Below are 16,787 nucleotides of genomic sequence, written 5' to 3'. Positions count from 1 at the left end.
TTCAATCAATATTCAACTAACTACTGCATTACTCTCACCAATTTTAATCAATCTAGAAATGAGAGAATTATAACCTTTCTTCTTAAAGTCTTTTTTGTTTCAACCTAATCCGCTTCGATTATATTTGAAAGTGTACCTTCGTAGAATGCTTTATATTTAAGAAAGTAATCATAATATAGAAAAAAATTACGAAATGCTATACTTTTTAAGAGTGACTTGCAAAGGTTTGGATGAAAAAGACGGTATGCCATTCGTTCATGATTTCAATCCAATCCCCTTCACTTATGAATTAAAAGAAAGACTCGATTTACTTTGAAGAGAAAAATAGTTTTACTGTAGCTTATTTTTAAAGTTTTATTTTTTATTATTTTCTAAAATTAGATTGTTGAATTGAAAGTTATTTATCATATTTAAGTTGAGTTTTGGCAGGGTCATTTTATCGGATAAAAGAAGAATTTCATTCAATGGAATTATTAGTGAGATATTATTATCAATTTACCAATAAGATATTATTATCAAAATTGTGCAAAATTTATTAAAAAAAAAATTACTGTATTTATTGTGAGATATCATTATTAAGATTGTGCAAAATTTATTGGATAAAAAACTATTGTATCTATCGGAATTTACTAGATTGTATAAAACTTAAAATTTGGAAACCCTTAAAAATAGTTTACTTCTCCCAAACTCAATTCCTAATCATAATATTTAAACCTATAAAACTTAAAACTTGAAGACTCCTTAAAATAATTTATTTCTCCGAAAAATAACTTCCATCCTCAATCCGTAATCATAATATTTAAACTTAAAACCCACTGAAAACTCAACGTTATTCAATCCAACTAATCTACTTCTTCTAAGTTATTATTAAATTTCATTTTGACCCATCGACCATCGGGACTTTGTTGCACTAAGCATATTCTAGTTGTGGGTTTTGTTATACTAAGTATATTCTATTAAGTTGTGTGTCACCCACGTTTGTAAGTGTAACTGCACAAAAATTAATGGGTCTTCAGGTATCAAAGGAGGAGATATTCATAAAACAATTGTTTTGCCCTCCACCAACAACGTGGCAACGGGTTATCTAATTTACTACTCCATCATAGAATTTTAGTAGACATGCTTACCTCACCCGCTCCGTTTACTTTTTTCAAAACAATAATCAATGTTTGTGGCAGATATTTCGCGGATGTGGATATGGATTTGATTTTCATGACCCCGTGACAGTGACAGAAACAAAACGTATTCTGAGAGCACGGCCACGTTGAGAGTAATTGAAGTTGGAACCATTTAATCACCACAGCACACCCGCGCAGGCTAGGATTTGAATCAACGTGCATGTCAGAGTTTACTCAGTTTCTGGCTTTCCTTCAACCAGCAGAATCGTGGAAAACTAGCAAGTTTGTGATTGGTAGAGGCACCGTCTCCAGTCACGTCACTCTCAGCCTATCCCATGAGCAAAGGCTATATAAACAAGCCCTGCCCATCTCATTTCTCACATCTCATCTGCATTCTGCTCTGCTCTGCTAAACCATTTCTATTATCTTTCTAAGAATTGTGTGGGTCACGCTGGTCCTGTTTTTGTTGGAGAAAATGTCTGAGGAAAAACAACACCACCATCTGTTCCACTACCACAGGGAAGATGATGAGGAGCAGGTGCCCCAGAGCGTAGATATGTATGGTGAGGGGAACGCTCAGTCTTATGAATGCGACAACGCGTTGAAGGAGGAGAAACATCACAAGCATATGGAGGAATTAGCTGAAGCGGGAGCACTAGCTACCGGCGGCTTTGCACTCGTAATATCTATATAGCATCTCTATTTTTATATCTCAATTTTCAGTTATATGAGACCTACTTTCTTTAATATGTTTTCATCATACAATGCACTAGCTACCCGAGGCTACCAGGCTATAGGTCTTTTTAATATGTTGGGTAGTACATGTTCATGGTTGGATAATGTAATTGTTTTTATTTAATTTTGAATATATATTACCCACGAATTGATGGCTTATTAGATTTGAAAATATTAGTTATTACTAATAATATCTATATAACATCATTATTTTTATATCTTAATTTCCAGTTTTATGAGACCTACTTTCTTTAATATGTTTTGATCATGTACGGAATGACAATCCCATGCTTATGCTTAGTTTATGGGCAGGGTAATGGGTAGATTGAGGATTTAGAAATATTTTAGAATCTATTAATTTGATTAGATTTGAGAATATCTCCTATCTTAAAATTAGATGGTCTCACCTCTCTTAACCCATACATTTTAGAAATATTCTAAAAATCTATAATCATTAACCTAAATTCAAAAAACTGACTCGTAAGTTTTGAATTCTGAGTCACTGTTGTTGGCATGTACATGTAATGGTGTGCAGCACGAGAAGCACGAAGAAAAGAAGGATCCAGAGAAAGCTCACAGGCACAAGCTCGAGGAGGAGCTTGCAGCAGCTGCAGCTGTGGGAGAAGGGGGTTACGGTTTTCATGAGCATCACAACAAGAAAGAATGTGAAGAGGAAGATGAAGAAGCACACGGAAAAAAGCATCACCACTTTTTCTAGCGGACCACTGTCACTTGTGCATTCAAATAATATCCTCTTCCTTTGTAGCTGACCACGGTCACTTTCAAATAATGTTGTCTTCCTCTGTCATTTGGATTTTATGCGGTAGCGTTATCAGATTCAGATAGAGCTGAATTGAGCTGATACTTCACTCAGTCTTGCTTGTACCTTTTAGATCGATAAGCTTGGATTATCTCGTTGTGTACTCATTCTATCTAGATATATAAACCTTAATCGTATGCACGGCTTATGGAACTACAATTTGTTATTGCATGGAATTCTGGTTCGTGCAGCAGCGTTTCAAACACTTGCAAAAATTACTGTACTAAATGAATTAATCAACTTACTAAAATCCAGACAAGCTATTGTAAAAGGGAAACGAATCAGGGAAATATAGAGGGGAGAGGAGAATTTTATGCTATAAATTCTCTAGTGATGGATTGCTTCAATCGAGTTAATTAATAAAGCGATTCTTTATGTATTTATGAATTTTTTTTTTCTAGGTTAAGACTAAACTAAGTACCCACGGGGAATTGAACCAGTGACCTATCGCAAGGAGTGCCTTAACAGCGCACCCATTCACCGTCAATCCAAAGCCCTGTGGGCTTTATGTATTTATGAATTAAAAACCAAGGGAATTTTATTTTTTCCAGGACGAAAAAACAAACCTACTTTCATCATTAATAATAAAACAAACATATTTTATCATTTGTAATAGCCATACCTTTTATGGATGCCAATCCAATCTCCACCTTCGTCCCCAAGCCTACCTCCCACCTCAAATTTCCCAATAGCCAATGCTTTAGCTTCATCATACTAGTCCAAATATGTGTATTTTCCTTCTTTTCCAGAGCCCCTGCATTATGCCAACTAATCATTTAGTCAGTTTTTAGATATTTGGCTAAATGTTCTGGGACCTTGGTATCCCAACGAGATCTCCTATATGTCTTGTCAGCACCTCAAAATGGACGAAGTGAAATTTCTGAGTAATACCATGACCAACCCAATTTTTTTTTGGGCTATTATTGACTAAATATTATTGATGATCTTTTTGGGAAACTTGAATAAATGCATCCAGTATATGGAGATGTTTAGCATGACCTCTTTAATCAAGATTAGTCTCCCACCCTTCGACAACCACTTGTGAGATCAATGATCTTCTCAAATTTCTTGGTAATCCATAACGAGTCTTTACCTCATAACTGTTTGGCTTCAGAAAGAAGCCCAAATAATGAAAGCCATCATCCATATTTATTGATTTGACAGCAAAGATTTTAACAATCTCCAACATCAGTTCATCCTCATGTTTCATAGAAATTAAAGTAGATTTTCCCTTGCTTAATAACAGACCTGATGCCTCCCCGAAACTACTTATAATCTGATAGAAGACTCGCCATTCAGACAATTTAGCCACCCCAACAACTAGAACATCATCAATGAACATAATGTGAGATAATGTGACATTCTGAGATAGTTTGCAGCCTAAAATGTTACCCCTGGAACATGCCTCCAAGATCCTTCTGCTCAAACTTTCAATAACAAGCAAAACTAAAAGGAGAGAAAGTGTGCATCCATGTTTGAGCCCTGTAGAATCCTTAAAAAAATTAGTAGGAATCTCGTTAATAATTACTGCAAAATTCAATGAAGTCACACATGTCATGATCTAATGTACAAGATTGACACCAAATCCTATCTTGTGTAGGATCATCTTCAATAGTTCCCAATCAACACCGTCGTAGGCTTTGATCAAGTCTATCTTCATGATGCTTGCCTCCAATTGAAAAGATTTGATAATGTGGATACACTCTTGAGTGATTGTAACCACATCATGTATCTGTCAGTCCAAAAAGCCAAATTGTTCTAGAGTCACATGCCTTGATAGAGTTGCTTTGAGCCAAATCATTTTGTAGGCTGTGTTACATAATGATATGAGTCGAAAGTCAAAAAAGGTTGAGGGCTTCTCAGTGTTTGGGATGAGTGCTACGAACATAACATTGATCCCCCGATATTTTGCATTTTGACCTAGATTCCTCTACCAATTCTATGAGCTCCCTTAACATAATGTCCTGAAAATGTAAGAAGAGCTCCACCAACCAACCACTTGGTCATGGACTCTTCTCCTTTTTCATCGATTTCAGAGTGCCCAACACCTCCTATTCAATGATTGTCCTCTCCAAATGTGCATTCTCCTTTCCATTTACCATGGAAAAAAATAAATCTATAAACTCTTTCTGACAATAAAAACAAACTCCTTCTCTGGCCTTATATAAACTACTAAAATAGTGGATCGCTTCCCCTTGAATATCATTTTGTAGTATGCTACCTTCTCCGTCTTTGATGGACAATATGACATTTTGTTTTTTTCATGTGAGAAGCTTGGTTATGAAGAAAATGAGTGTTCATGTCTCCTTTAGACACCCAAGTAGCCCTACTCTTCAATATCTACTCCTCTTCTTGGGTCTTTAGGATTTGTCTTCTTCTTTCCTCAAGATCTAACATTTTATTCTTGCATGCTTCAAAGAAATAACTAGGGTTTGATGGGTCCTCCATGTCCTTAAATATGGCATCTAACTAAATCAATTTAGTCTCTATCACCATTGTTTTCTCCCTTATCCATTGACGAGTAGCTAATTTCAACACTTTTAAATTTTGAAAAAACGCCTCCATTTTAGTCCGGTGACCAGGTGGGCAAGTATTTTGCCACAAAGTTTGAATCATCGCCACAAAATCTTCGTCATTCAATAAGGAATTGATGAACTTAAAAGGAAATGATTTAGACTCTTGAGTACGAGAACATTCTAGAAATATCGAGAAGTGATTAGAAATGTGAGAAATGTGGATCCAAGAATTTAGATTCTCTAGTTTTTCTTCCAAGAAATACTTGGCTAGAAAACGAAATAATCTCTTAAAAATACCCTCATCCTCTGTTCACCCGTTCCGCGATGTAGGGCCAAAGGGAACATACGAGATATCCAAAAGGGACTTTTGAGATAGAAGGTCAATAATATAACTCCCCTCTTTGTCAACTCTACTCTTATAGCCCCAAGCCTCACTTGTCTCCACGAATAAATTTAGATCCCATGCCATTATCAGAGAACTCAGGTCTAACAAACGCCTTGAGTTTATTCAGTCCCGAAAACTCTTCTTCTCTGTATATGGAGTGTAAATATTAAGAATACATATATGAGACTTTGACCCACACAGATAACATGTCTGGATAATCCCAGCAATAGAACAATAAGCATTGAGTTCCAGAATATTAGGATCTCGTATAGCGGCTATCCCCCTGGAGTGGGCAGAGGCACTGGTCACGCACACATTCCAAAGAAGGATATTTTTTAGCAGTAAATGCCAAGCCTTAACCTTATCTACCAAATTCTCTTGAATTAGAAGAATGGTCAGCTTTTACATCTTGATGATGCAGTGTAAGTACCTTCTCTTTGGGGCAGATCCCAAACCCCTCACATTTTATGACATAATGATCATTTTGGAGGGCGTCTGTCGGTTCAATCCCCCTAAGGACATGAGTATCATGACATGCATCATCTAGATATCCCACCATGAGTGAGAGGACGTCACCCTAAGGAGGAACGTATTCCTCTTAAGTCTCTTGGAAAAATGAAAGAAGGTATGAAGAGATAGATACCACATTTGAGATTTTTTTGTATCTAGGGCTTTTCTTCTTCCTATACATAATGTTCTTTCGGGATTTGGGGCTATCATTTATATCCCCCTCACGAAAAAAGGACCTCTTGATGGTCAAAGGAGCCAAACCCACTGACTCACTCCTTTCCAAACTTATCAACTCTGTATCTTCAGAGACCAGAGGTGAAATGTTACTTGATGGGGCCCCAAATTTTATTGGCCAAAAGAAATATGGCCCATTCCTATATGAATCTCCCTCCTCTTGAATTCCACCCAAACTTACATACGAAGACATGTGGGCTTTATGGCCCAACATGTTTGAAACCTTATGGCCATCAATGATTAAGGATAAAGGTTTAGGGGATCCCTTATTTCCCACCCGAATGATAGGGTTAATACACAACTGGATATAATCTATAACATCTTTATTTGTGACTAAAATATGACCATTCACAACATCACAGTTGAAGGAAAAATCAAGGCTTTTACCTGGATCCTTTTGAATGCAATTTTCACTCTAACCATGGACCTCTAGCCTTGAACCTTGTTTGTGGCCATATTTCCCATTTCCATTGTGGTTCCTCCATAGAGGACCTACACCCAGTCTTTGAGGACATCCCGCCAACAAATGCCTCTTCTCATGGCACCTCAAGCACCTAAATGGGATTCCCTATTGATTAAAGCATTGCCTAAAGGAGAATGGCCCCAAAAAAAGATCGATTTTTGCTAGAAGCCCGCTGGAGAAGTCCATTTCAACTAACACCTAAGCAATTCTCTTATCGAGCCTGCCCAAACTCCCATCTTCAAGGAAGAAGAGTTTTCCTATTTTATTAGCAATCACCACAATTGCCTACTTTGTCCACAACTCCAGTAGCAAACCAGGTAATTTGGCCCAGATTAACTTCCTTCTAGGAAACTCCTTCATGGTATTAAAACCCACTTGCCATATCTAGAGAGCTAGAAATCCCCTCCCTCTAAGCCAAGGAATGGTAAAAAATCGATCTGCGTCCTTAGAGCACAAGAAATGGAATGCAAACCATCCATTAAATAGGACACTAACATTGGGCCTATAATTTAAAATAGGAGCCCAACATTTCTCCACCCACCCCTTCATCTACTCCCTAAACCTTTTCAAGAATTCCCCCTAGTGCCTTCTGTTTCAAACCTTCCACCTTGTCCCAAAAGATATCAACACCCAAGTCTAAAATTTGGGCTTTATTAGTCACCTTAATCACCTTCATCCTCGTCCCACTCTTCGAAACCTCCTCCACACTTACAATGTGATTCAAAGTCTTACCACCTATCTACTCGAGAACCTTGCATATTACCACTATGCCTGATCCCACTTAATGAACTTACTCTCTAATATTTTTCATTTTCTTCATCCAAAATCGTCATCTCAATCAGATCGTCCAACCCATGGGTTGAGTCACACATGCCTATCCTTTCTTGTGCCATCGCCTTAGTAGACCCCACCAATACACTCAAAACACAATATGACCATCGTCAGCCAGAATGGGAAACCACCAACGGGGCCTTGAAAACCACCAAAAATCATCACAAATACATTCAGAATGATAAAACCTTCTAAACATGTCCACAATATCATCCATCCCTAATACACTAGGTGTAAGACCTAAATGATGACCAGGGAAAGGTGTCAGCTTAGCCTCGATTACACAAATATTGGTGGTGGAAAAGTTCCACTTCACCTAGACATATGAAACACCCTTGCCATGTGTCCTTCATGTATGTCGATCACATAGACACAGGAATCACCTATGCAAAAGCAAGAAGAGAAACAACCACTTCTATCCCTGAAGGGATACTTTTATACAAAATTTTCATGATTGAAAACAAGCTTCGTGAATTCCCTAGATATAGTGGTCTGATCTAGAACAACAAAATTAAAAAAAATATATATGAAGTTTTCCTTAGAGAAATTAGAGTATGGGAAAGAAGCCTACCTGGAATCTGTAGCAAGCCTTTATTTCCTCCTCGTTTATCAGCTCCAATTCTAGCTCCAAGTGTTATAATTAGAACCTACACACACGACTAAAAAAAGAAAAGGATCCACAAATCCACATAACATAATCTAAAATATATATTCAATGAATAAACAGGGAATTGAAATACATGAGTGGAAACATAACACAACAAATATATGAAAACAATATACTTTTTGTATTAACAAATATAAGAGAGAGTTTACAACCGTAAATAGTAGTTGACTTTGTACATGTCTCCCCAAATTGACTTTTCCTTCCTTGTCACAAAGCACCCTCATCATCAACCCTAATGAATGAATATGGTGACTCCTTTAGGCTCAAAGAAGCAACATGAGGGCACTATCAATCTCCAAAATCCAATTAAGACCTTATGGGAGGCAGTAAATGTATGGGATGAATGTGGTAGTTTAACATTTACCAATATTAGCTTGATATCCACACATGATGGGAGGATGAGCTCAAGGGATAAGAGATAATGTCTCCAAGATAGGATTAGATAGGAATTTGAGCTCTCTATACATGGTAAACAGATAAAACTACCTTGTAAGCTTCTGGAAGAGGAAGCTTCAGAAATATATTTTATTTTCTCGAATTTCTAGAATCGGTGCACCTGTAGAAGGGAGCAATAGGTGTTGACTAGCGCTGGTGAAAAAGCATGCAACATGCGCTGAACATAGGTGACCAATCATGCAAGGAGCACTAGGGTTAAAAACAACGTTTTTTGAGAAATTTGTCCCATAAAATCAGACTCTTTGGAGAAGTGATGCTTAGGGATTTGTGAAGGAATGATGAAAAAGTGTTCATGGATGTTGATTGATCCAGTTTGCATGCCTTTTGGGCTGATGTGACAAAATTACCTATAATAGATTTCCCCCTAAAGTATAAAGTCAAAAGAAATGGCTGAGCACCGAAGTGCTTACCTTGTGACAAGTATGGATCAAGAAAAACTAGTTGAGATCATCATCTATTACAATACATTTTCATCATGATATCATTGTTGAGGGAGGCATACCCATGCTCAGCGTATAAGCCAATATTACATGTAAAATGATCAAGAAGTCTCATCCATTGATGACAAAGTGTGGAATCATATTTCGATAATCTTCAGTATGATCATAGCCGTCATACTTTTGTGATATTGTATGAATCATGAAATCACAACCCAGATGGATGGAACTAAATTTGGGGTCTTCTATCTCATTCATTCAATTTCTTGATGTACGAGTCTAACCATGTGAATAAATGAATTAAAGTCGAACATGATAGACACCATATGATTATCGACCAATGATGCAAGTTGTTAACAGACGCGATAGAAACCACCGATGATGTTAATGGCTCTCAAGGTACCACAATACAATCCATATGGTGTGAATAGATGAGCTAAAGTCGAACACCACAAAAAATATTTTGGTCGGAGGCCAATTGTTACAGATCCATTTGGGCACATCAACCCCAACTTACAGATCAGTACTATTAGGGCCCATCAAACCCTAACATAGTTGTTACATGCCCTAAATGAAGTCAACCATCAGAATGCCTCCTTTCCAAGAGATTCCATGACTAAAATCATCCAAAAACTGCCTCTTAGAAGATCAGCACAAGTAGGCCTTCATTAGGGTGCACCGCAGTGCAGTCTAGTACATTTCTTGGGTGCTATGCAATGCACTTGAGCCCTATTTGGCCTGTGTTGGGCGAATTTGAACGAAATTTCATTGGCGTTTGGGAATATTCTTATCCATTGGATGCATCTAGAAGTTTCCCAAGTTTATCTACTCCTTTGAGCTCAAATTTGGATGAGGTAGGGAGTTAAGGAACATCAATCCCTTTATCCCTTCCTCCATGGAACTAAATTCTAAGTTTGGGAGGGCATTCATTATCACCATTTATGGCATAACTTCCTTCATTCACCTATAAAAAGACCACTCATCTAAGTGATCAGGGGCTGGAAATCATTGAATTATAGGGAGATGATGTTAGTATGAGACTTGAGTTGGTTTCAAGTATTGTAATGATGTCAAAATGTCTTGCTTGTTATGAGGAGAGGATGGGATTGAACTGGAGGAGTGATATTGAATCAAGCAAATTGGGTTGTAACTCTTCCTTTTACTAATAAAGTGTTCAAAGCTTTTTCCATATGTTTGTATTGTCCATTGATGCTTTCATATGTGTATTATGAACTTGACTCCATTCTATGTTTAATCAATTGATCATTATCATATGCTTTGATCGGTTTTTGTCTTCTGTCTGTGTGCAGGTACTTTTCAAGTAGATTAAGTACGGAAAGGAGCGACAAAATTGGTCAAGGGAGATAAGGAGTAAGCGAAAGCTACAAGAAGGCATCTTTACTGTCTTATTTAATCTATTGGTTATAGAAAAGGTAGAGAATGCTTTGCACTGTTGTTCTAGACTTAGCTACTAGCCTAGGGGTTTAAGCGTTTATCCGTAGACACTAAAACTTCCCAAAACAAATTGGCGACTCCATTGGGGATCAATTATCAATCCTAGTAGCTAATCCACCTCCTTAGACACCTTGACATACTTTACTTGTTGTAATTTATCCTTTTGCATTGAATTTTGGTCAAAATTTGAGGTTAGATGACTCTTGAGTGGCTTCACAGGAATCAGTGCAGGCTAGCCTTAGAGACAGTGTGCTGCAATGCACCCTCCAGTTAGAGACAATGCACTACAGTGCAATTACTTCTTCTTTGGCCTGCGCTGATCTTCCTAGGGTCAGATTCCCACCCTTGGAATTAATTTTTTTGCCAAAATTATTCTGATTGCTTGTTTGCTGATTGTAAATGGATGTCATGTCTTAGAAAATAGGTTTTCATCTCCTCAGCTGGCCCTAATTATACTAGGACTAATAAATGTTTCTTATGTATTTACTTTGTCATTTTCAATCTATAGTCGAAATTTAGTGTTTTGGTTGATTGATCTTTGTTGAAAGAAAGTGTCGTAAAATCGTCTTTTCCTTCCAATATTGAATTGTCATAAAGTCTTCATTCATGAAAGATCAATTGATTGATGTGTGCATATGATTAGTATTTTCGTTGAAAGTGTCATAATTCCTCATTTATTTGAAAACGAAACGTCGTAAAGTCTTCCTTTCCTTGAAAAGAAACTGTCGCAAAATCGTCATTTTTATGAAAAGAGTTTATTGATCGATTATGCATTAGTTTTCCTTTTTGTTCATTCACATTATGGGAAATCGAAAAGAAATGCATGCATTGTGCATATTAAATTTTGTGAATGCTTGATAGGAATAGCTAGGGAAATTGCATTAGATATGCTCTTTGCTTTTTGCCAAAGATATGATTGCTCTATCCCTTACTAGCTAAGGTTTTCATCATGCAAACCAAATCAAAAGTTTGTTTATCATATTAGTTGCATTTTAGGAATTACAAAATACATCACATGGGGAACCTTGAAAGGAAAATTCTAAATAAGATCAACTTAAAATTTATTTGAATTTACCTAATGGAGCATTGTCACCTAACGAAAAACATTTAGAGGTCTAGGCTAGAGACGTGTTCCGGCGTCATAAAACAAAGCAGTTGTCACTAACTTGTCTGAAATACATCTCGAGTGTGATACCTTATTCCACGTACGTGAGTATATCGTAGCTCATCCACGTACCTTCAGGTATATAGGGCAGTGTTATAGTACGTAAAGTATATGGGAATGCTCTCACTGTGCGGTTTTGCATTAGACAACACTTATACGGACTAGGCCTCCACGTACCTTCGGGTATATATGGGAGGACAACTCTAGGTTGCTATCCATACTTAAGTAACTGAGTCGGCCACCTTGTAAACTATGATACACCAAACACAGCATTCGGGGAGATTTCCTGCCCGTACTTCTTGGTTCGCTAGGAGGTATTCTACAATTCACAATTGCTTAGTAAACCTTTTTCCTAGATTATCCCTCTTTTATTTTGTTATGTTACTTTGATTAAAATAAATTAATTGACCGCGGATAACATCCTCCACGCTCACTCCTTAGTTGATCTTAGGTTGAAACATATGGCGAAAAATCTGGAGTCCACCGATCAATGAATTCCTTTTGATGGGAATCCTAATCCTTTTCCTTCTTTTAGAAATATTGGTGCTTCTTACATGGCTACATTATCCCTATTGGGACTTACCATTGGCTTGCCAATGTGGTTGTTTTCAACCTCCTTGGTTCAAAATGTCGTGATTTCTACGCAATCGAGTACTCCTCCAACTGGACAAAATCAACCTCCAGTTGATCCTAAAGTTGACCCTTTGCCTTCTTCCTCGATTGTTTCTTCCTCCCTTTCTTCCTCTTCACCTGATGAAAGTATTGGTACTAGTAACTAGGTGGCTAAGAAGAAGAAGAAAGGGAAGAAGAAGAAGAAGCAACTTCAGCAGAGGGACAATCAAGAAACCATTGCTTTGAATGCAACATCTGATGAGAAACCATCCGTCAAGCCTCACAAAGTTCGATATCCATGCAAAATTTTTGCGAGAGACCATTTTCTTTGAAATTGTCCTGATATTCCTTAGATCTTAGAAGAATGGTCTTCCCGTTCACATCATCCTGTGTCATCAACTTCTCGAGATCATGTTGGTGACACACCATCAACTAGTGGTAGTAAAGTTCAAGGAAATAAGGGTAAAGTTAAGTTTCCTTGTAGGTTATGTGAAGGGAATAATCCCATTCACCTTTGTCCCTATTTGGATGAAACCAAAAGAGTGTTGGATAACCATCCTGCTTCACTGCAGTGACTTCCATCTGGTTACAGGAAACTCTCCCTAAATCCTTCACTAGTTGATGAATTGACTGACAAAAATCAACTGTTGGTCAAACCCACTCTCTTTGAAAGTGAATCCTATGAGTCTATACCCGACCCAAATCAACAGGTCGAGGTAACAGTTGACCCAATTTCACCTTCAAGTAATCGTATCTTTCCTAAAGAGAATGAATATGATACCACTTAGGTTCTTTTTGTTTCTTCATATTCTAATGAGCTTGGGGGTAGTCCTCCTATTCCATCAAGACAGGAAGAAAATCTTCCAGTTCTCGTAACTCAAGGGGTTAATTATCCCGTTTCTACGGTACCCCCTCCAAGTAGTCTAGTCACTTCCTTTGATTGGAATCGACTGGCAGGATTCTGCCTTCCTTCCTATGTGCCTTTCCAGATCATAGTACAAGTTTGTAATATGATTATATTTGACACCATTATAGATGAAGGTGCATCAGTGAGTATTATTTCCTCAACCTTTTGGCAAGCATTCGGTTCGCCACCACTTGTGCCAGTTACCCAGAATCTGTTGGCTTTTAACAGAGGAACCAGTCAACCATTAGGGATCCTCCCTCAGTTACCCATTACTTTGGGAGGAAAAATCATTCATCTGAACGTGATGGTAGTACCAAGCCCTTTAGATTACAGCTTACTTCTGGGGTGTGACTATGTTTATGACATGGGAGCTATTGTTTTAGCACTCTTTCGAGTGATTTGTTTCCCACATGAAGGCATAATTGTCACTGTTGACCAGCTTTCATTTCCCGGTCCAAATATGGCTCCCAATCAATCATCTTCCCTAAATTGTCCTTTTGTACCAATGGTATCATCCCTGCCACGGGCCAATTATGTGGCAACCCATTCCATACCTACATCAACTGACGGTCAATTCAGTGATGTTGTACATCATGTATTGGGGGGTTATGTTACAGGGAAAAGTGTCTATTTAGAACTGCTCTATCCTGTTGAGATTGCAACAAGATGATGGAGCTTAGTGAAAAGAGTCGCCTTCACTAAGTGGCCCGCAGGAAAATTATGGCGCAAGTTCTATTTTTGATCACAGTGTGGATGATCACAGTGTGGGTGACCACAGTGTGAGTGATCACAGTGTGAGTGATCACAATGTGGGTGACCAAAGTGTGGGTGACCACAGTGTGGGTGATCAAAGTCTATTTTTAGACTGGCTGTCAAAAATAGAAAAGTCAAATATTATTGTCTCATGATAATATTTGGACTATAAACTTGATCTTATTCTCTTGGAGCACTTCAATTTGAGCTACAGATGTGGCCCATGCAGCTGTCAGAAGGAAGTACGCTTTTCTTATGAGTCAGTTGAGTTGTTGTGGAGTTGATGGAGTTGTGTTCAGTTTGACTTGGTTAAACTAGTTTTAGTTAGTCTAACTGCAAATAGACTAATGATGAGTTGTTAAACTAATTATTAACTCATAATACAACTATAGAATACATCAGTTAACTCAGTTGCATGTCAGTGCATTTTCAGTTCAGCAGGGGCAGGTGTTAGAGAATCAGATTGCTATCAGTTGTGACTATAGTTGTGCATCAGATCTTGCACAATCAAGGGATTGAGTATGCCAATGAGTTTGCTCATGTATTTCCCAGTTTGTAGCTTTTGCTCACGTCTTACACATTGTGAGTGATTCTTTGGAGGTGAAATACGAGTTTGGTAGACCATTCTCATTCATTCTTGAGCAAGTATTGAGCAGTGGAGGCAGGCAAGCAGTGGAATAGATTTGGAGATCAGATCTTAGCTGTATTGTGTGTAACAGGTGGAGCTGGTACTGGATTGCTTGTGATAAGAATTTTACTTTGTAATGTTACATGGTCTCAATCATTAATATATAGATAGTGTGGGGTTTTTAGCGAGATGCTTTCCCCGGGTTACATACTGTGTTAATGTGTGAATGCTCTTGATGTTTTATTGTTATTGATGCTGCTATATTGATGATCAAAGTAGAGGAGCTTATGTATTGTGTATGTATTCCGCAATAGTACATGATCAGGATAATCTCTGTTGAATATGTGTTAAATTATTCAAAATTTCTACATATCCCACTAAGGTGTGACAGTTGCCTTAGAAACAAACAGAGAAAAACTACTTTTGTTTTTCCTTTATGAATTATAGATAGAGAGGAACATAAAGACCAACCTCTGTCTTGCGCTAATCCTTTGATTCGATCCCTCTCTTCTTTGATAGTCCCCAGCTACCTGCTCCCTTGCACGCCCAGCTTCACAAAGTACCTGTAAGATCACAGAAGCATAGCACTATACAAAGACATGGATCTATAATCATAAACAATTTAGGATCAGATGTAAATTGACCATACAAATGTAACAAGCATCAATGATACAAAAGCATGGAGGAAAACTCAAATAGTTTTTATTGATAAACAAGAAAAGATCCAGGAGGAGTTACAACCAGTGGTTCCGACCCAACATCAACCTCCCAGCAAAGAAGCCCCTCTTCACCTCAAACAAAGCTTAGATCACCCAACAATCTGATGTTTGTCTCTAGAAACCAACAACAATTCCTTACAATATGCAAAATTCCAGCCTCTGGATCTTTGGGATGAGGGATCCATATATAGATATCTGTAAGGAGGATGAGTCAGCTTGTGGTTTGATTAGTGTCTTCTCTCTGAAAATTCTTGCTTCCACTTGGAGACTGAGGGCCTCTTACTCATCCTTGGTCGAATTCAGTGAGGCAAGTGTCACAGGAGAAGATTTTGGAAGATTCCATTGCCTCTCCACCTCGTGGAATGACACTGCCATTTGTCATTTCTCTCCCATCGCACCCCACATAAGGGACTTTTGAAATGCAACACACCCTCACAGTGTATTTAGGTGAGATGCAACGCACCTAGCCAGTGGAGCAGCTGCAATGATCCTGTTTTGACCAATTCTGAGTAGTTTCTCATGGAGAACTTCTGGGAGAAGCTGTAATCTGTTGACCTTGTTCCTTTAGGAGTTAGAACAACACTTTTAGGGACTTAGGAGCCCTTGGTTTATGGACATTTCATGCTTGGGGTTGCAGGGCACAAAACTGTCTATAACAGTTGCCCCCTAAAGTATGAGGCCGTTAACCTTTTGGTGTCGGGTGAAATGCTTTATTATGAGGATCCGAAGTTCTTTCAATGCTGGGAGGAGACCTGTAATAAGATACAATACAATACATTATCTTCATAATATTTTCATGATCTAGCTGAGGCGGGCATTCCCATGCTCAGCTTTATAAATTCATTTTCATGTACATAGGACAGAAAATCGTCTGAGTGTAGACTAATGATTCTGGTAGAGCCATCATCCTTTTGATAGGATGATTATCTGTGTTGCAATGATGTACATTTAATGTCTTTATTTCCCTGAATATATATCACAGCCCGGATGGATGAAACTAGATCCGGGGTCTTCAATCTCGTCCGATCTTCACTCGAAGTACAAGTCAATCCATGTGAGAAATGTTCTGAAGTCAAACATGGAAAGACATCGCTTGATTACCAGTCAAGCATGTAAACTGTTAACAAGCGCGAGAGGAATCACCGATAATGATAATGACCCTCAAGGTACTGCAGTACAATTCACGTGGTGTGAATAAAGGACTTGGCGTCGAACACCACGCAAAATCTTTTGGTTGAAGGCCATTGATGTAAACCTGTCGCCGGAAGTGAGAAACTTGCCATTGAGGCATGCAAGCTTCAAAGTACTGAATGGGGTGTTCCTAGATCAACTTCTTGGATAATGAGCTGATGTCGACAAGAAGTGATCCGTCACAG

General features: G+C 38.1%; 1 protein-coding gene across 1 annotated transcript; it reads left to right on the top strand.

Annotated features, from left to right (window-relative positions):
• Positions 1-1,511: 1,511 nt before the first annotated feature.
• On the top strand, positions 1,512-2,645 carry LOC149180153 (uncharacterized). Its single transcript, XM_089418131.1, has 2 exons — positions 1,512-1,797; positions 2,389-2,645. The coding sequence occupies exons 1-2, from the start codon at positions 1,594-1,596 to the stop codon at positions 2,569-2,571; spliced, it is 387 nt and encodes a 128-aa protein (XP_089274257.1). The 5' UTR covers positions 1,512-1,593; the 3' UTR covers positions 2,572-2,645.
• The last annotated feature ends 14,142 nt before the right edge of the window (positions 2,646-16,787 follow it).

The sequence above is a fragment of the Pinus tabuliformis genome, chromosome 3_2, assembly GCF_031772625.1.
Source record: "Pinus tabuliformis cultivar Carrire ecotype Pingquan chromosome 3_2, CPIR1, whole genome shotgun sequence".
Lineage (NCBI taxonomy): Eukaryota > Viridiplantae > Streptophyta > Pinopsida > Pinales > Pinaceae > Pinus > Pinus tabuliformis.
Note: the sequence above shows the minus strand (reverse complement) of the source record. Positions and strands in the feature narration are given on the sequence as shown.